This window comes from Cajanus cajan, chromosome 3 (genome assembly GCF_000230855.2).
Source record: "Cajanus cajan strain Asha chromosome 3, NIPB_CcT2T_4, whole genome shotgun sequence".
NCBI lineage: Eukaryota > Viridiplantae > Streptophyta > Magnoliopsida > Fabales > Fabaceae > Cajanus > Cajanus cajan.
The window spans coordinates 4,681,495-4,705,023 of record NC_138519.1 but is presented as its reverse complement, the minus strand read 5'-3'; the positions used below and the strand labels follow the sequence as shown (position 1 = coordinate 4,705,023).

At 31.2% G+C, this 23,529-nt stretch overlaps 1 protein-coding gene across 1 annotated transcript; it reads right to left on the bottom strand.

The window, feature by feature from the left end:
• Nucleotides 1–1,316: 1,316 nt before the first annotated feature.
• LOC109802431 (uncharacterized) lies at nt 1,317–22,129 on the bottom strand. Its single transcript, XM_083070254.1, has 11 exons — nt 19,220–22,129; nt 18,726–18,980; nt 17,374–18,078; nt 16,391–17,230; nt 15,253–15,945; nt 14,268–15,134; nt 9,301–10,008; nt 8,353–9,195; nt 5,852–6,568; nt 4,940–5,755; nt 1,317–2,134 (listed from the first exon to the last, which is right to left on the bottom strand). Exons 1-11 carry the CDS (start codon nt 22,127–22,129, stop codon nt 1,589–1,591), a joined length of 9,900 nt encoding a protein of 3,299 aa, XP_082926380.1. The 3' UTR covers nt 1,317–1,588.
• Nucleotides 22,130–23,529: the final 1,400 nt, after the last annotated feature.

Below are 23,529 nucleotides of genomic sequence, written 5' to 3'. Positions count from 1 at the left end.
TACGAACAGTACCATCATACATTTTTAATTTGATAGTACCAACTCCAGCAATTTCCAAAGCATGATCATTTCCCATAAATACGGATCCTCCTGAGATTGATTCATAAGTGCAAAACCAATCTCTATTTGGAGTCATGTGCCAGGTTGCACCTGAATCCAATATCCAACATTCATGGAGTTGTTTTTCGCCTCTGGAACTTATTGCTTCACTGTACAAGATTTCTCCATCTTCTTGGGTACTAGCAACACAACCTTGAGAGGTTGACGCTTCAGAATTCTTCCCTCCTCCACTCTTCTTGTGCCAACAATCTTTCTTCATGTGCCCTCTCATGCCACAATTATAGCATTTGAGGTTCTTCCTTCCTCGAGATTTTGATCTACCATGATTTTGACTCCCACTGGAGCCACGTTCCATTGATCTTCCTCTCATCATCGTCAAAGCTTCTGCTTGCTTTGAACTTTCCAGTCTGTCTTCCTTATTCTTTCGCCTGGACTCTTCTTCAAGAATAGCTCCGGCAACATCCTCAAAGGATAGACGACCAACAACATTATTGTTTGTTATGTTGATGATGAGTTGATCATATGAATCTGGTAAACTCTGAAGTAGAAGCTCCGCACGTTCATTTTCCACTATGTTGAAATCAGCTGTTGAAAGCTGAGCAAATAGCGTATTCAGATTGTTGATGTGGTCCGTCACTGCTGTGGACTCACTCATTCGAAGAGTGTAGAGTTTCCTCTTTAAGAATATTCTGGTGTGAAGTGACTTGACCTCGTATAATTTTACGAGCGTGTCCCAAATCTCCTTTGCAGTTGTCTTCTCTGCTATGCTCGACAAAACTGAATCAGCCATTGCTAAGTGCAAATTGGCAACAGCATTGTCATCCATTTCTCTCCACTTTTCATCAGTAATATCTGATGGCCTGCCTTCAATTGCTTTAAGACAGTTGTCTTTTCTCAAAATTGCTCTTATCTTCAATTTCCACAGGGAAAAATTGTTCCCGTTGAACTTCTCTATCTCAAACTTTGCTGCCATAATTTCTTCTATTAAACCGACTTAAGTAACTTCCACTAGAATAGTACCGCCTACTGGAACAATGATAAAATCCAGTAACAAGAATAATTCTTTTCTGATGTGACTGATCAGACAATACTGCAGCCACAGAGCATACTAAGAATTTTCTCCGATACTATACCAATGTACACCACAGCGGAATAATAAACAACCTAGTGGCTCTGATACCACTGTTAGGTCCAGAGTAGGCTTAATAGTTACTCACAGCTAAAATAAGAGATGAGTAAAAAAGAGACAAGGGAGAAAATAACCACAGTAAAAATATTATTTACTGAAAGGGAGGAAATTACAGCACTTCTCTCTCTATAACTTACTCCTTTGAATTAGGAGACTACTACTACCAAGAACAGATCTCAAGATGTATAAGAGAGGAAGAGAGAAGAGAAGAAGATTTGGGATGAAAATTATGGTTTTCAGCTTCCCTATTTATAGGAAAGTCCCAATGGCATTTTCGTAATTTCTCCTAAACTTTTAATATTATTTTATTATCATGTGGGACCCGCTTTTAATTTTAAATTAAAAGATCCACCGAAAGGTGGTGGCAGCTGGGTGAAAGCTGTACCCAACATTTTCTTCCTTTTCAACAATTGCTTGCATTTTATGACAAGATTTAATTTCAAGTTTCTCCAGCTTCTCAAGATTTTTTGCCACAGAAGCAGGAAATAAAGTTTGCAGGTTTCCACAGTCACTGACAATAACCTCTTGCAGATTTCGAAAGATGAGAACTCCTTTACCATTCTTTCCCCAAACATGTGTCAGCTCCGGTAGCCGTAGTAAAGTCAATTTCACCAATCGGGATGGCGTTTCCTCAATCTGAGTGTCTTGTAAATCAAAAATTACCTCTACTTTGTCACTATCCTGCACTTCCAATTCTTCTAAGTTGTTTAGAAGATGAAGAATAACAAATGGAATCACATATGGTAAAATACACTTGTCCAGCTTCAAAGCTCTCAACTCGCGCAACCATTCGTTTTGGGAAGCAGCGGGAAAATTACCGAGCTTAGCTGCTTCTAGCCAATGATCCGAATGACAACGCGCCTCAACCATGGCGTCAAAAAACTCCTGTAAATATAACAAAACAAAAAGTACATCATCACATATTTCATATCCGTTGTTTGCTCTGTGTGATTGTTTTTTTTTTTTTTTTTTCCCTATAAACAACGTTGCTTATATACAATCCTTTTCGTTTTAGCAGCTTTAAATTGGAAGGAAAAACTAGAACAATTAATAAAATGGATTAGTTTTAGAGTCGAATCATGATTTATTCATGAATATTAGCTTTCATCTCGTAAAATTTGGGGTCTATTACAAGGTTTGATGAAAATATCATTAAAGAAATTTTAACTTAAAAATACCTTTAAATTTAAAAAATCATAAAACAACTTTCTTTTTCCCATAGACATAGCTTAAATAGTATCTTAAAGTTGACAACCAACGTTCATAATTTTTACTGATTAAATATTATTTTAATACCAATGAAAATCAATTGTGGAAGTATCAAGTCAACTCCCGTTCCCAAAACAACAGTTCTTTTAAATGTAAGAATTATATTTAATTTTAAATTTTTAATTAATATCTAAATCAGAAATGACCTTAACCATAATAATAAAAATGTAGAAAGTGAGCTCTACAAGCAACCGAAAAAGAAATTGATATTAAATTTTTAATTTTTTGATTGCTCGAGACTTACTTTTTATATGATTTTCACTAAGAGTGTAAATGAGCCAATGCCACAAGTGTTAAAACTGTCAAAATGTTGTATAATAATATGATATTTATTGTTGTTTTTTCTTGATTTATTTTTAAGTCTTTGACAATATTTCACTTCTTTTATTATCCAAGTTTTAATTATCCAACTTTTGACTTTATTTTCTCATATTTTTTGCTTTCTTGTAGTCATTATTGAGATTCTGTAAGAAACTAAAACCCAAACCCTCAGAGAATCAATTACGATTATTTCTTTTCCTCTATTTCATGGGTTCTAGCAGCATGTCTAGCTAGTTTACGTTTTCTATGGTTATGATGTAATTGTTGCTACTGAACCCCCAATGATGAATTCATGAGTTGTTTGTTTTAACCATGTAAAATTTCAGTGTAATTTAATCAATTGTAAATTCTCCTTCTATTTTTTTAATAAGAATTAATTACTTAATTCATTATAATTAAAAATTTGTTTAATTTAATTAATAACATTGAAAATCCCTAAATTTATATTTTTGAGTAAATTACATTCTTCTCTCTTGAGAGATACAAAATTACACTACCTTTCCTTTTTATGCTAAAAGTTACGGTCCCTTCCCTCAACAAATTCTAATGTATAAAATTTTACTCATTTTTTAAATTTTTGCTAAAATTTTGTTAACTTCCATTACAAAAAAAAAAAGTATTACCAAAACATTCTTTACATTAACATGCCCTTGGAGATGTAAATATTACATTGCCCTCCCTTCTTATAAACACTTTTCCCCTTAAAAAATTTAAACATATACACATACATACATACACACACGCGCGCACACACACACACACACACACACACACACACACACACATATATATATATATATATATATATATATGTATATATATAGAGGAAGGATCCTTTTACTCTAGGAGTAAGTTTACCTAGACTTACTCCGTTCAATAACTCATGTTCTACATCTAATTTCAACGATCCAACCGTTCAATTTAAAGTTCTTAATACATAGATCAAATCTGCAAATTTTTAGAAAATTTAAAAATCATCTGATACTTCGTTTCATTAATTCGAATCAATGTATAAAATATTTTTATAAAAATTTAAATAAAATATAAATAAATTAGTGCTGTATGATAAAGTATTATTGATTATATTTAATTAATGTAATGCTAAAATATGTATATGAAATATATAATTTTTAAATAAATATATACATATTAAAAATCTATTATAAAATAAAATATAATTATTTTAAAATTATATATATATATATATATGTGTGTATATATATATATATATATATATATATATGTAAGTGTGTGTGTATGCGTGTATGTTAGTTTATATTATATATATTAATGTATATATAAAAGTATAATATAATTTAATTTATAGTTTTTATTTTATTCATTGTTTTAATAAACTAGTTTAAATTTAATTAAATATTTTACAATTTTCAATTCAAATGAATGGTAATGAACTTAAAAGTATTTTGAAATGTATTTTAATTAAAATTATATTCTTTTATGAATAATTAAATTAAAAGTATAATTTTTTTATAAATAATTAAATTAAAAATATTTTTTTTGAAATCTTATAATGATAATTTAACAATGTTAAGTTAATATAATAAGAAAATGATAATATAATACTTGAAAGTTTAAGGGATAAAAATTAATTTACTTTATATTTTAAGATATATAGGATAGATAATGTAATACTTATATCTTTCAGGAGAAAGGAATAAAATTTACATTAATAACATTAATTTAAATAAATTAAATTGTATATTTTAACATAAGAGGGGAGGAGAGTGTATTCTATATTCTTTTATTTCTCATCAAGGTAACATAGTTTATTCTATATTTTTTCCACAAAACTTTTCCTAACATTAGTGATACTCTTTTCTTTCTGTTATAAAAAAAGTGAGGAAGAGTTTGATTAATGTTACCAATTATTTACTGAATCAAGAAAAATAACTTAAATTGAGGATTTTTTTTTTTTTTTAATAAAAATGATTAATATAAGTCACATTTAAAATTAGTTCTTATAAAAGGGCCAAATAACATTATTGATATGATAAATAAGAATGGAAAGAATAAATTGTTAGAGATTAAACTAACGTAATGCTAATATAATTATTCATTTGATTTAAGTTGAGTTCATACCTGTCGCTGCATTATCGCCTTTACAGTGGTGTTAAGATCTTGGTGGAAAAGCAAATTTTGACTGGTAGACGACCCCGTCTGAATTCCCTGGAATGATTTTGCATATATGACTCTCTCAGAGAAAAACTTGATATTGGAGCATTTCCGTATATCAACTGTTATCAAAGACGTTAATTCCAGAGTTTGATTGCCCGGGTAGAAGCATACCAAACTTGGTAAAGAACGCAAAACAATGGTGTTGAGTCGCTCAAATTTAATGGCTTCTGAAGTTGCATTGCTCTCTTTAGCCATTATTGCTTTCACTGATTCACATTCCATCACCGTGATCTTCTCAAGGTTCATCAACTTTTCTGCTGCTGAAGATGTAAATAAATACTGCAAGTTGGGACAGTTGGAAATAGACATTTCTTTTAGAAAAGAGAAAGTCGCTGTAGAAGTAGAATGTATTAATGTTGTCAAATCATGACATCTGACAACTTTTAAGACTTGGATATTCTCAAAGATTGTATTTCTCCATGATGAGTCCTTTGACATGATGAACTGGAGCTCAGATACTTGACAAAGTTCCAGTATTTTTAACTGTTCAACCATTCCCTCATCATTTTTGTGGTTTGCAGCAGACAATATCTCGGGATTACAACGACGGCTTGTACTCATTTTCATTAAATTTGGTGTCTTTCGGAGTAATTCAATGAGCCATATAGGCCTCTCATCCTTTAAATATTGGTCTTTCATAAAATCCGGTGACCTAAACCTTAAGCTTGATTCGAAAATTTGTTTCCAATCAAGTCTCAATTCTTTCAAGTTGGAAATGACCTAATATGTCAATGCAAAACATATCGGAAAGAAAGGAGAGTGAATTAGAATAATAAAAGAGAAAAAAATTGTGAGTAAAGATTCTATCATGCTTACCTTTAGATTTGGAGAACTCGTACCTTCACCTTCACTCTCACCCATGAAACGTGTGGTTTGAAATAATTTTAACTTATCACAATTCAACACTGATAAAAATTTTAAGGCGGGGCATTCGAGAGTGAATGTTTGAGGGTAAAAGTAAGCGAGTTGTGGCATGTAAAAAAGATCCAACTCCTCTAGAAGGGGGAACACAAATTGTTCTGTTATGTTTGTTGGAGTGTCTTCTTCCCTTTGAACAATTTGTTGCAATTTATGGCAAGATCTTATTTCAAGTTTTCTAAGCTTCTTAAGATGTTTCGCTTGGGAAGTAGGAAATAAAGTTTGAAGGTTCTCACAATCACTAACAACGACCTCTTCCAGATTTGGAAAGACGGGAAGTCCTTTATTTTTTTCCCAAACATGCCTCAGCCCCGATAGCCTTTGAAAAGTCAATTTCTTCAACCGGGATGGTATTCCCATAATTTGTGTGTCATTCGTATAAAAAATGACCTCTACTTTGTTGTTATCTCGTACTTGCACTTCTTCTAAGTTGTTTAGAAGATGAAGAATAAAAGATGGAATTACATATGGTAAAATCCACTTGTCCAGCTTCAAAGTTCCTAAATTGCGCAACCATTCGTTTTGTATACCAACAGAAATATTACCCACATGGTCTGCTCGTAAATAATAAGGATCCAAAGGAAATTGAGTCTCCACAATGGCGTCAAAAAACTCCTGTAAATATTACAATAAGTACATCATCACATATTTCATATCAATTATTGCTTGCTCTGCGTCATTCTTTCTGCCTATAAACTACGTTACCTTTTCGTTTTAGCATCTTTAAATTTCTATAATCCATATTAATTGATTGTCACTATAATCATTTTTAATTAAAATGTATTATTATTTTCATAAGTTTGTTAAAAATAATTTTAAGATATTTAATTTCCTTTGAATAAAAGAAAACTGTAGTAAATAAACTTTTAAAAAAAATGTTGAAAAATAATAGTAAATATTAGTTTTTGAGTTTCATAAAAATAACTAATTTTAGAAAAAATGTTTACAAATTTAAGTTAAATATTTATTTTGCAAACAATTTAAAAATAAATACAGTTGAAATGAGAGATTACAAATTTTTCGGAAGAGTCGAATCTAAATGGTAAATCATGATTTTCATTCACAATGGAGAATATTGTATTAACTGGGGTAACACGGCTTGATGAAAACATAATTTAAGAAATTTTAACTTATATCATAAAACGACTTTTGTTTTAAATTTAAAACATTTAATTTTATTTTGAAAGTAACTTTTAAATTCTAAATAGACCAGACAATACACTATAAATAGAAGACAATAAAAAAGGAACTACTTTTAATTTTATTTTATAATAATGTCGTTAGACTTCATCTTACATTAATCTAATTCAGTTAAGAATCGAACTCTTGTGCCTGAACAATTCGACCCATCTTAATAAATTTGTAATTTTTATCAATAAGTTTATATATAATTTTCAAACAAAGCTAAAAACTTAATTCCCGAGTTACATTCCTAGTTTCCTACTCATGGATAAAAGGTAGAGAGCTATACAATTATTACTCCCTTTTTGAATATTCTTGCGAAGTATGCCTCATTTAATAGAATTAACGAAAAGAGATATGCCTTTCATACTTTTTTTTTGTTGTTGTTAATTTTGATGTAACATTTTTTTATCTATTGGAATTGAATTGGATATCAGAAAAATTTACAATAATTTATGCAGTCTGCTTAATCAAGAGATCTAAGTCTTCTTGATACACTATTAGTATGAAGATTTTTATATCGTATTAATAAGAAGTCATTTTAAATATAGCTTTTAAAGTAATTTACTACAATAATCAATAATTTGTAATTATATAATGATTCAACAACTTAAGAGATTTTTACGCCTCCAGTAACGTATTCTAATAACATAATTTTAGTACATTACTTTTACCTTTTTTGTTTATTTAAAATTAATTTCAAATTAGCACACTATAATTTTTATTTATTAAAAACTACTATTTTTAATCAATTGATAGAATAATAAATTGTAATTCTAATTTTTACACTAAAGTACGTGCCTATTAAACTGCAAATAAAAACCTTCTGACTAATAAACTAATTTTAAATTTTTTTATTATAAAAATTTAAATTAAGACAAGACACAATTTTATACAAACTTAGATTTCATCACTTTAAATTCACATAATAATTATTTATGGGGTCGAAACACTTCGTGTCTCTATATTATTTAATAAAATTATTAAAAAATTGTTAATGTTTATTAGATTAATATATGTTGCATTTAATCTTTAATATAATAATCTTCAATTCAAGTTTTATTTTTATAAGAATAATTAATTTTTAATATTATTTTTTATTATTTAAAAATTTAAGTATAAAATTTTCTTAAAAAAATGTGTACAAGACAATCTCTTTATTATACGTTCAAATATCATAGATATATTTAATAATTTGAATTTAACTAAGTTCTTACCTGTCGTCGCGACATCACTTTTACGGTGGTGTTAAGATCTTGATGGATGAGCAAATCTTGTTTATGACTTGGATCCGACGACATCTGAATTCCCCGATACGATTCTGCATATATGAGTCCTTGGGAGAAAATCTTGAAATTGGGGCATTTCCTTACATGCACTGTTGTTAAAGACGACAATTGTAGAGTGTGACTGCCCGAGTAAAAACATATGAGACTAGGTAAAGAATATAGAACAATGGTGTTTAGTCGCTCAAATTGAATGGCTTCTGAAGTTGCATCGCTCTCTTTAGCCACTATTTCTTTCACGGATTCACAATTCTCCACCGTGATTTCCTCAAGGTTCATCAACTTTTTGGCTGCTGAAGAAGTAACTAAATACTTCAATTGGGGACAATTGGATATAGACACCTTTTTCAGACAAGAAAAAGACACTGTAGAGGTAGAGTGTACTAATGTTGCCAAATGAGGACATTGGGTAACATTTAATTCTGGGAGGTTCTCAAAACTTGTGTTTAACCATGACATGATGAATTGGAGGTCAGATACTTGACGTAGTGTCAGGATTTTTAACTGTCCAAGCATCACCTCACCAATTTTGGGGTTTGCAGCAAGGAATATATCAGGACGGTTACAATTGTTTATACTCATTTTCGTTAAATTGGGTACCTTCTTGAGTATTTCAACGGGAAACACAGGTTCCTCATTCTCATCAGTGCCAGGATACAGGGAAATTTCATTTAATTTGCTGAGCTCTTCTGTTAATTCCCTTGACCTAAACTTTAAGCTTAAGGTCGAAATGTGTTTCCAATCAAGAGTCAATTGCTCTAGGTTGTAAATGACCTAACATTTAAAAGGAAAAACAAATTGAATAAATAAAGGACAGTGATTTAGAAGATGAAAAGAGAAACAACAGTTGAAATTAAGTGCAGATTCAACAATTCTTACCTCTACAAAGAAGATAATAGGTAGTCCATTAGTTGAAGTACCCTCACTTTGAAATAATTCCAACTTGTGACAATTCAACACAGATAAATTAGTTAAGACGGGGCATTTCAGAGTGAGTGTTTGAGAATTAAAGTAAGTAAGCTGTGGCAAGTCACGGAGATCCAACTCCTTTAAACTAGGGAACACAAACCTTTCCCTTACGTTTCTTGTTCTGACTTCTTCCTTTTCAACAATAGCTTGCAATTTACGACAAGATTCTATTTCAAGTTTCTCAAGTTTCTCAAAATATTTTGCCAAGGAAGCAGGAAATAAGGTTTGCAGGTTTTCACAACCACTAACAACAATCTCTTGCAGATCTTTAAAGATGAGAACTCCTTCACTATTCTTTTCCCACACACGCATTAGTTTTGATAGCCTTTTTAAACTAAATTTCTTTATGCGGGATGTTGTTTCCTCAATCTCAGTGTGATTCATATAAAAGATTACCTCTACTTCGTTGCTATCACAGACTTCCAATTCTTCCAAGTTCTTTAAATGGGCAAGAATGTCAATCGGAATGCTGTTGCGTAGCTTCAAAGTTACCAAATCACAAAACCATTTGTTTTGCATCAGCCAATCCGTTTTCCCATACAATAATAATTCCATCCATAAATCCAGTTGACCATCATTATCTCTCGGTGGTTTGTGCAACAAGCCTTTAAAAAGCTCCTGTAAATATTACAATTAATATCAGACATCATATCTATTGTTGTGAGTTGTGACTGTCTATAACCAACATATAAATTTAAAGGAAAACTAGAGTGATTCTGGGTTTGTCATTCATTTTATAAAAACTGGGATCTATTGCATGGTTTCAAGAAAGTATTATTAAAAATAATTCACTTCAAAATAAGTTTTAAGTTTAAAATATTATAAAATATCAAACAACTTTCATTTTAAACTTAAACCTTTTATTTTCAATTTTAATTTAAAATATGAAAATACTAGACTAAACTCTATCTTTATAATATATTGTTAAAAAAATAGTATTAAAATATCTTAATAAATTTGTCAACCCAGCTGAAATGGGTGATATGAAATTTATCTGACTTTTAACTTATTTTTGTTGCTTCTTTTTCGTAACCACGTTATTAGAAAGAAATATTTATTGATTTTATTGATAACTAATCTCTATCAAAGAATTTGATTAGTCATGTTTAATGAAATCTCTCCACATAAAATTTATTTGTGTAAACTTTTCTAAAAACATTATTATGACAGAAAGAAAAAAAAAAAGAGTTTTTCAATTAACTAAAATTACCCTATATATTTTCTCTTCTATTAGCTTCTTCAAAATTTTATTTTTAATTTTTGTAAAAGTTAAACTAATTAATGAAGAAGTTTTTTTTTTCTTCTAATTTTTTTTCTCTCCTTGAATTACTTATCAAGAAATTTATCCAAATACACCTTTAAATATATTTATATAACTTTTTTTTTTAACTCTGTTAATTTTGATATTTTACTCTGGCTTCAAGCTTACAAATATATTTTTCCTATTCATTTTTCTTTTCTTTTCTTTTCTTTTTTGTTAATTATTTTTCTTAACAGACAATGTGTGCATATAAGATTTATTTTGTACAAATACCTAAAAAAAAATTTAAAATTTGCAGAACCTAATGGCCATGGTAAGTTGATGGATATTTCTACAGGGAAATAATTGCCTTGTTATTTTTTTGGCATTATGTTTGTGGTTTCGGCCTTTTAAGCATGATGAGATTATTTACTTTAAACCATTATGTGCATCCATTAAAAGAACTGTGCAAGAATTAAGTCTTATTGTACAATATTTAAGTTTATCATTAATTATTTTGCATCTTGAAATGATGAAAGATACTATTTTTTTAATGACAATTTGTATATTTTGTTTTGTAAAGGATAGGTGATGATTTTATAAGACTCCGCTTGGGTGGGCCAGGGTGGCTCCAGGTGAACTCACGTAATGCAGGTTCCTTCAATAGAATAATATTCAGGAAGCCCTTGAGCTTGACATACATTGTGAGTAGGTGCCAAGAATCTGCTACTTAGAGCATATGGAATGTTCGTAAAGATATCATACCCAAAACATACATAATTATTTGATACGCTAAGCCTCGAATAACTAAGGGTTGGGCCATGATATGTTTACCCTAAACACACATAATTATTAGTTTTTAAATTTTAATACACTGTATCAATTTTTTTTTTATTTTAAAAAAACTACCTGAATCTGAACATAAACAACAAAATAATTCATGTCGACAAATATCATTTAATTGCAGTAATCACATTTAAAAAATAGCCTAATTTCCTAAACTACCATTTCTTGCAACTTAATATTAAAAATTAAAAATATAATTTCAATTAAATAAAGGGAGGGTAAATTTAATTGAAATTTAATTATCATTGACAAACAATTATGAATATTTTTTGTTTATATTCAAAATATGAAAGAGTCCTGAGATGGTGAGTCTTATTTTAAATAATTTAAAGTAGTTTTCCATTGTCTAATCATATAAAATATTATTTACAATAAATTTATTAACTTTTATAATAAATAATTAAATAATCATACCAATAATGATTTTTAGTTGACTGATAATGTAAGTGCATACACATTAAACTTATCCTACCTCTATTCCTTTTTAATAAAGGTGTAAGACATATTTGGTTTAAAGGAAGAGAGAGGAAAAAATGGGAAGAGTTAAAAATTTTGTTTGATTGAAAAGAAAAAGAAAATAACTTTTTTTTTTTGTTTGATTCACAAATAGAGATGAGAGATTTTAAAAATTAATTTACATTTGTATTTTTATAATTTTAAAATTAAAAATATAAGTAAAGATATTTTGGATATTATATTAAAAATATTTTAAAATCTTTTATCTTTCCTTTAAATTTCTCAATATTAGAGAGGAGTTAAATTTAGGTGAGGAGAGGTTTTGTTCTTTTCCCCTCTTAAAAAATAAACAAAACAATAAAAGTTTATAAAGATCTCTCTTCCATTCCATTCTCCTCCAATCAAACACTATGTGAAGGTTGTTAAACGTAAATTAAGAAATGTAATATTTTTTTTCCATAAAATGATTTTGATGTTTCTCATAATACCATCTTTCATTTTTGCTCAGTTGTTAATGCATGAACTAGTTAAAATTAGGTAAGATGTAATGGTATAATTGATAAAAATAATAATTAATATTATTTTAAACTTTAAAAATGACAAGTAAATAAACAAAATTTTACTTAAAAGATAAACAATTAACAAAGGGACTGAAGGAATAATTCATTTCTACAATTTCTTTTTTACTTTTAAATGCTTATTATTAATCTATGTTATCTAATAAAATAAAATATGTTATTAATAAAAATTAAAAATACATTTTCGTTGTACTTTACTCTTCTTATAAATTACACGATTCCATTTTTTTTAATAATAATTAATAATATTTTTTATATTTTTGATAAGTGCCTAACTAATATGATTAAATATGCATTTGAGACACTTATCTAGCATAGTTTTTATATATATTGATATAAATTTTGGTTTATATACTTCAAATCAAAGAGGGACTTTTGATTTATGTTAGTACAACGATTGATGAAGCTTTTGATCCAAATTCATGTTTATTTTGTAGGTTTTGAAATTTGAGGGAAAATGGCTCAGCCACTCAAAAGCGCTGAGTGGATTCAAGTCAGAGAGCTCAACAAATGCAGCCAAGAGAGGCGCTCAGCCACTCTAATCCGCTCAGCGGATTTGGCCCTGGAAGAGAAGGAGTGCTCTTTGCCTCCAAGGCACTCAACCACTGCAATCCGCTGAGCGGATTTGGTCCAGGAAAGGATGCTTTATGCATGCAAGGCGCTCAGTGGATCTGAGGCGCCCAGCCCTTTTGAATGCTTAGCAGTGAAGGACTTCCAAGGCGCTCAGCGGATCCAAGGGGCTCAGCCCTTTAGGTTACTTCATGGTGAAGGATTCTTCAAACCGCTCAGCCGTTCCAAGGCACTGAGCGGATTTGTCTCTCTCCTGTTCACTCTGTTTTAATTTTATCACATATATAAGGGCAGAAGGGAGAGAAAGAGGGATCATCTTGAGCTGTACAAAGAGAAAACAGAGCAGGGAAGAAACAGAACACTTTTGGAGCTCGTGGGGACGCGATTCTTCGAAAGATTTCTTTCTTCTTCAACCTTTCATCTTGTTATTGGGTGATTTCTTGTATTATGGAGAGCTAATTTCTAGGGTTGGGATTGATGTAATCGTCAAACTCCTTTGTATTCCTCTTTGAGAGCTAGGAATGGTCTTGAAATGAATGGTTGTATCAAGTTCTGACTCTTAATGCGGGATATTTAACTGAATGAAGTGAGGGATCATTCATTGAGTTAAATATCCTAGAGTTTCTTATACCAAGAGATTGGGTAGGAATGAAAGTAGAGAGCTCAATGGCAATGAGTAATGGAATCTGAAGAAAGAATCAATAGGAATGCATAGGAGGGAGATTGATGAAGTCTAATCCCAACTGTTTCTTATATCTGTTTCTCCGCAAGTTAAATTATCTTTGTCTACTTGAATTTACTCAATCATCCATTTCAACTGTGAACATGTATAATTACCCAAGTTTTACATTTGTAAGTATCAATTAGTATAATAGGAATCATAGCTTATTTCACAAGTCCCTGAGATTCGACAACCTTTAAATTATACTACAGAGACTTGGGTGCGCATGCCCAGAAAACCAACAATTTTAATTTCTTTTTGATTCTTGAATATAGTTCATACAATATCCTAAAACTGAATTAATAATTTTTTATATTTTAATTTGAATTAATAATTTTAATTTCTCTTATATTTAAATATATTCTTTTTACAGATAGAAAATTTCTAATTAAAATCAATGGTTAAAAACATTAACTTCATGTAAAATATACAATTGGAGTAATAATCAATTGATTAAAGTTCTTACCCGTCCGCGGAACATCCCCTTCACAGTGGTGTTAAGATCTTGGTTGAAGAGCAAATCTTTGTTTGGATCCAACGATGCCTGAATACCCATAAAGTACTCCGCATGTATGTCGCCTCGGGAGAAGATTGTCATGTGGGGACATTTCCATATGAGAACTCTCATCAGAGATGATAATTCTAGAGTGTCACTGCCCGAATAAAAATATAACAACTTTGGTAAAGAATCTAGAATTATGGTTGTGAATCGCTCAAATTTTATGGCTTCTGATGTAGTTCCCAATACCTTTTCATCCAATATTATTTGTTCCATTGATTTACATTTCACTACGTACATCTCTTGAAGGAACACCAACTGTCTTGCTGTTGTGGATGTAAATAAATACCTCAGTTTATGGCAATCTTTTATAGACAAATGTTTTAGATTGGAGAATGACACTGCTGAATGTCCTAATGTTGTCAAATCAGGGCACGAGGAAATGCACAATTTTTGTAATTCTTTACAGACACGGGACACGGTTCTCAAGTTTCTACTCCATCTCATTTCATGTTGTTCATGTTGTGAGAGGAATAACTCCACAAGACCTCTGCATCGGCTTATCTCAAGATATTCTAAATTGGATGCCTTCTCAAATATCTCAACGGGAAAATTCCATACCCCACGGGCATCATCAAAACCAAGCCCAAACCAATGGGCATCCTCAAAATCAAGCCCAAACCAATGGGCATCCTCAAAATCAAGCCCAAACTCACCGGCAGCATTAAAATCAAGCTCAAGTTCCACTAGTTCATGTAATGGAAAATTTCCGTTGCATAGCATCATCTTAGTGTTTTTCCAATCGAGCTTCAATGACTCCAGAATGAAAATAGCCTAGTGAGGGCAGAACAAATACCCAAGAAAAGGGTGAAAATTAGAAAACGGATATGAAAGACAAAGGAGAAAAAAGTAATAATAGTAATAAAAAAAAAGAATCAGTTTCCATTAAAACCTTTTCTTCGGAGAAAAGAGGTTGTCTGTTTACTGAAGTAGAACTTTGTGCCTCTTGCAAGCTTTGAAATGTCTTCAAGTTATGACAAAACAACACCACTAAATGATTTAACTCGGGGCATTCTAGAGTATATCTTCCAGGATAAAAGCCAGTAAGTCGTGGCAGCTCACACAGATCCAGCGAGGTTAAACACGGAAATGAAAATTCTATTGTTTCTTCAATTCTTGCATGCTCCTCACTAACAATTGTTTCAAGGTTCTTACACTTGATTATTTCAAGTTTCTTGAGCTTCTCAACTTTTTTAGCCATCTCTAAAGGAAACACACTTTTCAACTCTCCACAATTAGTAACACGCACTTCCTGCAGATTTTGGAAGCTGAGAACTCCTTCGCAATCCCAATCCCAATCCCAATCCCATATGACTCTCAAATCATTCAGACCACACAAAGTCAATTTTTTCAACGGAAAGCTATATCCCCTCATCTCAGTCTCCGTTATACTATCAAATATTACCTCTACCTTTACGTTGATTCCACTTACTTCTAATTCTTCCAAGTTCTTTAAACTTGTAAAAACAAAAGATGGAATAGCATATGATCCCACTTCACAATTTGTCAGCTTCAAAGTCTTCAATCGAGAGCTCTCGAGTGGTTCGTAAGGATGGGAAGCTGCCATGTCGTGTGGATCAATAGCCTGTAAATATTATAAATAATTTCATAATCATAAATATCCCAAATGCATGTTAATACTTCATTAAAGAGCTTTCATATTTTGTATATCTAGAATCAAAATAATAAAAATATTTAATATACCACATTTTAAATTAAGAAATTATGATTTAATGAAAGGAAATATATTCTTCTCAATGTCTACCAAAATAATCAAACTTGAAAATTTAAATAAACTTGTGAGACTCACATAAATTCCAATATATTAAAAGAGAATTCAGGTGAGTGAAAGATTTTATGAAAAGTAACTTACTATACTGTAATTTCTAATTCAATTAGACAATAACTTTTAATAAAAAAATATTTACTAATTATTTAATTAATAAACATTGTTAATGGGATCTCAAAAAATATACTTCAAAGGAAATAAACTGTTAGTCATAATTCATCAATAATAAATAGATACTAACCCAAATGTTGTACACGTGTTTTATCGTAGCATTTAAATCACCTTTCCAATAACATATGTTTTCCCCCTTTCCATGTCTAACACATATTTGTCGTAAAATTGGTGTCTTGTTGTCTTGTTCAAAGAAGGTAAAGCTTTTCATATTGCCACATGAACCCACTACAAATTTTTCCAATGATGGAAAATCAAAGGCATGCGTAGAACTACCGAAAGTTTCTAGTTTATGCAGAGCTATGAGTTCTATTTCCTTCAATTGTTTGAAAATAATCCGTAGCTCTGTTTCCTTTAATTTTTCGGAATCATTTTCTTGCTCTGACACAATAGTATTCATCAATTCACATTGGATTACCTTCAAGGTGGTGAGTTGAACCAAGCTTCTTGCAGTTGATGGCGTAATTAAATAGCTTAATTTATTACAATGACTCACTTCCAAATTTTTCAAGTAAGTGAAGGATACTGAGGAGGGTGCTATGATGTTCAGACATGGACATTCTTTTAAAATCAAGCACTCTAACCTTTGAAAAAGTATTTTGTCTTCTTCGAAGCCTATCATCTTTAGTGAAGGCAAGTTTATTAACGTCAAGCTTTTGAGCCTTGGAACAACCCCCGATTTTTCTTCAATAATTCTTCTTGGAGGCGCTAACTGCTCAAACAAACAATTGTTCAACAATAAGCTTTTCAGATTAGGATTTCTGTTGAGGAAAAAATATAGAATCTCGTTATCCAATAATCGAGATAATTGAAACTCTTCTAATTTGTGCATTCGGTAGTTCCCGATATATGTCATTAACAAATTTGCATCGCGTGGTTCTACTTGCATGGACTTCAAGTTGTAGATTACCTAAGAAACGATGGATGAAATAAAGGTAAGTTAATGTAAAAGATAAATGTATGAATACATCTTCCATGTAATTGGGTATTTTGCTGTTATGATTCTCGTTCTATCTCTGGATTAGAAAGTATGGGAGTTAAAAGGCTGATTACCTCTTCAGTCAAGAAGACCGGCTTTATTTCTGAATTTTCAATTTCTGTTTTGAAAAGCTTGAGCTTGTGACAAAGTTCCACATATAAGTTATTGAGTGTTGAACAATGCAATTCATGTGCTCCCCCATAGAAACTCTCAAGGTTTGGTAGTTCTGAAAATCTGGTGGTGGTTAATTCAGGAAACTCAAAGGAAATGGTACCCTCATTGACTGTTTCCTCCATGGAAACAATTTCCTTCAATTGACCACAATTCCAAACCTCAAGGTATTCAAGTTTTTTAAGATCCATGGCTACAGAGACTGGAAATATATTTTTTAAGTTGAGACATTCTTGAACCCGTATCGTTTTCAAATTTTTTATGTGAAGAATCCCTTCAGGGTCTTTGTTCCATACATGCTCCAATTTTGGCAGTGCATGTACATGAACATTTTGCAAGTTGGCCATATTAGCATCACATTTTTCACAACATTTGAGGTCAAATATCTCTTTCATTGACTTGCAATTAGTAACCTTCAAGTTGCATAGACTCTTGAATCTTCCGACCATATATGAAGGAAAAACATTTTCAAGTTTATTACACCCCTCAATGATCAACGCATCCAATTTGTCAAAGGAATGTAAAGGAAATTTGCGATGCCATATCTCTTTCAATTTCTTCATGCCTTTCAAGTTGATAATCTTCAACTTAGGGAAGAGGCTTTCCTGCTTTATTCACCATTGCAATAATTAAAATAACAACTATATTAGAGAAAATCAAAACAAAATCAATAAGGGGAAAAAAAGTAGCATGCTTTATACAAGCATATATATTTAATTTGTTATATGGCTAGGTAATGGTTATATTTGTTAATTGCCGGCACCAATAAATACAATCAATTCTTTTTCTCGAATTACAAATCAAATAAAACCAGTAATTATAATGATCAAGATCATAAAGTTACTTGTTGCAAAATGATGATGATGATAATTATTAATGTTATTATTATTATAGTTAGCAAAATGTTGGGGAAGGGATCAGGGAGCTTGCCCAGACAATAAAACAAAACTAACCGAGAAATTATAATGGTTGTAGGAATTTAGAGATGCATATAATGTCAAAGGAATTTGGTATAATAATATTGGTAACACCTATGATGGTGGTATTTGGAAGTCTACGTACTGTCATGGAATTTGAACATAAAAATGTAGCCTTGTATATCACATGTAGGAATTTAGAGATGCATAAGGTTTTCATCATTGATCATAACAAACAGATTTTAAATTATTTAATATCTAAGATAACGTGGGTTACACTAAAAATAAAAGTGTATACTAACGATATCAAATAATATGATGTAATCCCACCCACATACCTCAATTTGGATCATACTATCTTCCGTTTCGATAAAAATGCTCTCCATTATCCCACATTCACTTACAAAAAGCTTTTGAAGATTCACCAGGTTTTTGGACATCGAAAGGGACAGTAGGTATCGCATATTCCAACATTCGTTCACATCCAAGTGCATCAAATTTTGAAAGTAAGGTCTCGTTGAAGGTTGGTCACTCCATATTTTTTGGATTTTGATCGATGACAGTTGCATTTTCTCTAGTTTAGAAACTACAATCTGCCATGACAAACATATATTACTAGTGTCTCCAAAATTAAAGAATCTTTTTATCAATTTAAAGTACGATACAAGGAAAAGAAAAAGGAAGCATTCGATAGAGAAGAATAAATAGAAAATCAAAAATTGTTTTTATGTAACTTACAAACTCTTCCTTCTTGATTTTAACATAGTATCAGATATGCTAAAGTTCAAAACCCAAAATACAAATCAAATTAATATGACAATTTTGAGCATACCTTTTTATCAAAGAGTTCATTAGGCTTCCTGTTTTGCACTTGCTCTCCTATTGATGCGCCATCCATGATGTAGAATCCAATAAATTCAGACAAAGATTGTAGGGCCAAAGAGCGCAATTCAGGGAACTTAATTTCATCTCTATTGCTATCCCCTTCCAAGGTAACAATCTCCTTCAAAGAGTTACACTTAGAAACTTCAATTGTTTCAAGTGCAGAAAAATGTTTAATCATAGAGGAGAAGAAGACATTCTTTAATTGACCACAGATCTCGAGCTTGATGATTTTCAACTTGCAGAATGAATCATTTGTAAGTTGACCGCGACATATATGTTCCATCTGTACTTCATAGAGAAACAATGACTCTAATTTTGGATACGCTTTCTCTGGATGTTTTTTGTTCTTTGAATTGATGATGGACTTAACTTTCGAGTTACTTACAATGGACAAATATTTTAGATATGGAAATCCTTCATAATTCAATTCATAGAAAATATCTTCAACATCCTTTAGTTGTCCCAACAACAAATTTTCAACTCTTCCAAATAGTATTTTGATCTCCTTCTGTTGATGAATGTGAAAGCCATTTTCGAGCTGAAGTGCCAAATATCTTGATGCTTCAGACATCTCTAGCATCTTGAAATCCCACACCGAATATGCATTCAAATATTCTCTGATGATGATCTTGTATCTATCCAATTTGTCAAAGAACAAGTTGTTAGGCAAAACGGTAATTTTTTGGATCTGTATGACCAGTGTTGTTAACTGATCCAGTTGCCTCAACTCAGAAAGACTTGCCTTTCCACTTTGATTTCCTGGTCCTTCATCATTCCATTGAATTGGGCTATTTCCAGCATACAACTCTTCCAAACTAGTCAAACTTGAAAACATTTCAGCAGGAATCTCTTCAAGTTTAAAGCAATTACTGATGTCAAAAATTTGTAGCTTAGTTAACTGCCTCAATTGAATAGGCAAATAATTAACATCAGATCCTGATAAACTAAGAACTCTTAATGTCTCCAAGTCTCCAATGATAGATAAATCCCCACCTAGCTTGCATCCCTCTAAACAAAGCATTCTGAGATTCTGTAAGCATTTAATTGATGAAGGTAAGGATGATTGACGAACGCCAATCAATATCAACACTCGAAGTTCTTTCATTCCATTAAAAAAATTGTCTGGTATTTCCAAATGTGGATCTTTATTGTCAAAATGGAAGACTTTAAGTCTAGAACAATTTATGCTTCTAGGAAACTTCTTCATGATGTGAGTTATATCACAATGTTGTAAGGAAATAACCGTGTACCTTCTAAGCTTGTCCTTGTCGGGCCATTCATCTAGCTTTTGCTTTGTGAGAGCAAATGAATGCATCTGCTGGGACGCTATGGACAAAGCCGCAGCACGGGTAATATCTTGCATGGTGAAACGATCACTTGAAAAACTATCAGCCAACAAACTTAACTCTTTCAACTTTCCAATCAACACATGTACTCTATCTCTAGCTTCCCTTACGGTGTGAATTCCTTGAAGGAAACCCAACCCAATGCAATATCTGACCAAGTCTGTAATTAATGCATCATGACCCATACTAGCACAAACTAAGAAAGTGTGCTTAAGCTCCTCATTTTCTATAAGCTCATAACTCAGCTTTGTGGAAAACTCTGGCATTGTTGCTGTTAAGTTTTGCCTTTCAAGCTGTCGATACATATCCTCCCATACTGAAAGGCTTTTAGTTTTTAATGCATTGGCAGTTGTTACAATTGTCATGGGCAACCCTTTACACTTCTTGGCAATTTTAGCTGCTAATTTCTTGAACGTAAACTGTTCATCGCCTAATTCAGCCATGGTCATAAACATCATCTCTGCTTCTTCTTCAGTTAATGCTCCTACACGAAAAGTTTGAATGTCTTTCCCATTCATTTGACTCAACAAAAGTTGTTCACTGTCAGAAATCATCAAAATTTTGCATCCTTTGTATCTAGCAAGAGGTTCTTCTACATTCATCAAACTGGAAGTATCAAATCCTTCTGTTTTAATTAAATAATTGGGGTGGGTCGAAGGGTTTTTCTTTTTGTGATTCATCTGATTGTTATCATTATTTTCTAATGGAATTCCCACCATATTGAAGTCCAGTTTCACTCGCATATCATCTAGGATTATAAGGGTTTTCTCCTTCCAATTCTTCAATCTCTCCCGTATGTGAGCTGCTCTTCCACTCTCAGATTCCTCTTCCAATTTCATGCCGAACCTGTCAGCAATTTGCCCTTGAATACTTCGTATATCGGGATGACTTGTTATGTTCACCATAATCACCACATCAAACATGTTTCCTTTTACTTGCTTGGCAACTTCTTTGATTAAACTAGTCTTTCCCACACCACTCCACCCATAAACTCCAATCACTCCAACATTCGAGTCTGCCAAAGCCTTCATAATATCATCCGTAGTTTGGTTTCTCGATGCAAAACTTTCATACCTAATGTTATCAAAATCAGCATCGAAGGAAGGTGGGCCCAGCCAATGAGAAAAATCATCATGCTTTGCATTCTGCAATAGTACATTAACCCTCTTGCTGATATCATTTACTGTTCTGCTTAGACGATACCTTATTCCCGGTTTAGGAAGGTAATTAATGGAACACATGGCATATGGATGGTCTTCATCTTGGTAGAAATTCTCATACTCAGAAATGATCCCATCTACCTCTTTTAACCATTTAATGACATCATCATCAATAGCTCTCCCATGTTTCTTTTCTTCCTCTCTAACTTTATTTTGAACAACTTTTCTCTCTTTTCGCAGCTTATTAACATCTTTGGCTAGTTCTCCAACTCTGCTTTCGTAGGACCGAAGTTCTTTCAGTAGCGGCTTCAGATAAGGCCACACCTGAAGAAGCAATTTAAGATACTCCATGCTTTCATTATTGACTTTTCTCCTTGCCTGTAAGTAAATACCAATTCATTTTTAATTTAAATATTCATTTCAAACAAAAATAAATGGATGAAGTAAAAAATTTAAATAATAAAATTTAAATTAAATAATACAACAGAACAAAAGTGAGGGATACACGGATTGAAATCACCTATCTCACTGTGTGTCACTTCCTGTCCCTCCAATAAAATTCTGCCATGTCAATTAAAATAGACATGTACCATTAAAAAAAATATCTAATCTTTTCACCCACGCACCACTTGCTTACATTGTCTCCCACTCTCGAAATCCATCGCATGAAGGAGTGACAGAGATTTGCTTGACACATTATGTGTTTGGCCATGTGATGTCATACAAAGCGGCTGGCATTTATCTTTGGTTTATTTATTTATTTATTTATTTATTATCTTTTCAGTTTTTTTTTTTTTTTTATCTCTCCTTTTATATTTATGAGTCTGTTAGGGTTCTTTATCTTTCCTTTTATTTAAAGATTTAAAATTATCAGTTTGATAGAATTCTAGTAATTTTTGAATTTAGCCTTTCTGTTCTTATATATACCGGCACTACTAGAATTTCTCTTATTACATGCGACTTTTCCTGCGAATTTTTCATAAAATTTTGCAGGAAACGTTATTCCTACAAATTTTTCTGCAAAATTTTATCTGCAGGTAATACCTTCGTGGATAATATATTTTTGCGAATTTTAAAATTCGCAGGAAATTTTCCTGCGAAATTTCTTTTCCTGCGAATTTTTTTGCAAGAAATTATGCAGGAATATTTTTTACGAAAAAAATTAAAAAAATTACTATAAATTCTATCAAGAAGCATTTGTTTCCATGCCTCCAACATGTAATACATAATCTTTTAAATTCTAAGATTGTAAATTATAAGCCTAATACTCAACCATACAAATCAACTTGTAAGGTAAGTGTTGCCCCTAATTTATATATTCTTTAATTGTTTTATTTTCAATCGATGTGGAACTTAAAGTTTTTTTAAAATATTAAACTTATAAATTTAAATATATTTTTTTTATTTTTCCTGCAAATTAAAATTTGCAAGAAAATCTGCAGGAAAAGTTACCGGCAAAATTTTTCTACCATTTAGTAAACATTACTTGCGAATTTATTTTTGCAAGAAAATCTGCAAGAAACAAAATAAAATTCTTACAATATTTTTTGCAAATTTTTACCATGAAAAAAAATTTCTATGATTATTAAAATTGTAGCAAAATTTGTAAGAAATATCTGTAAATTATCTTAAAAAAAAATTTGCAAAAAATTTATTCGAATATTCTTTTGCAGGAAAATTTGCAAAAAAATTCTGCAAATATTTTTTTCCAGGAAAATTCGCAAAAAAATTTTGCAATTTTTTTTTTACAG

Bases quoted from the DNA above. Each gene is read 5' to 3' on its own strand.
- LOC109802431 (XM_083070254.1), bottom strand. From the start codon at position 22,129: ATGGAGTATCTTAAATTGCTTCTTCAGGTGTGGCCTTATCTGAAGCCG. The intron at 18,981-19,219 runs GTATGCTCAAAA...TTGTCATGGCAG, and splicing joins ATGAACTCTTTGATAAAAAG to ATTGTAGTTTCTAAACTAGA. The intron at 6,569-8,352 runs GTAAGAACTTAG...TAATATTTACAG, and splicing joins AAGTGATGTCGCGACGACAG to GAGTTTTTTGACGCCATTGT.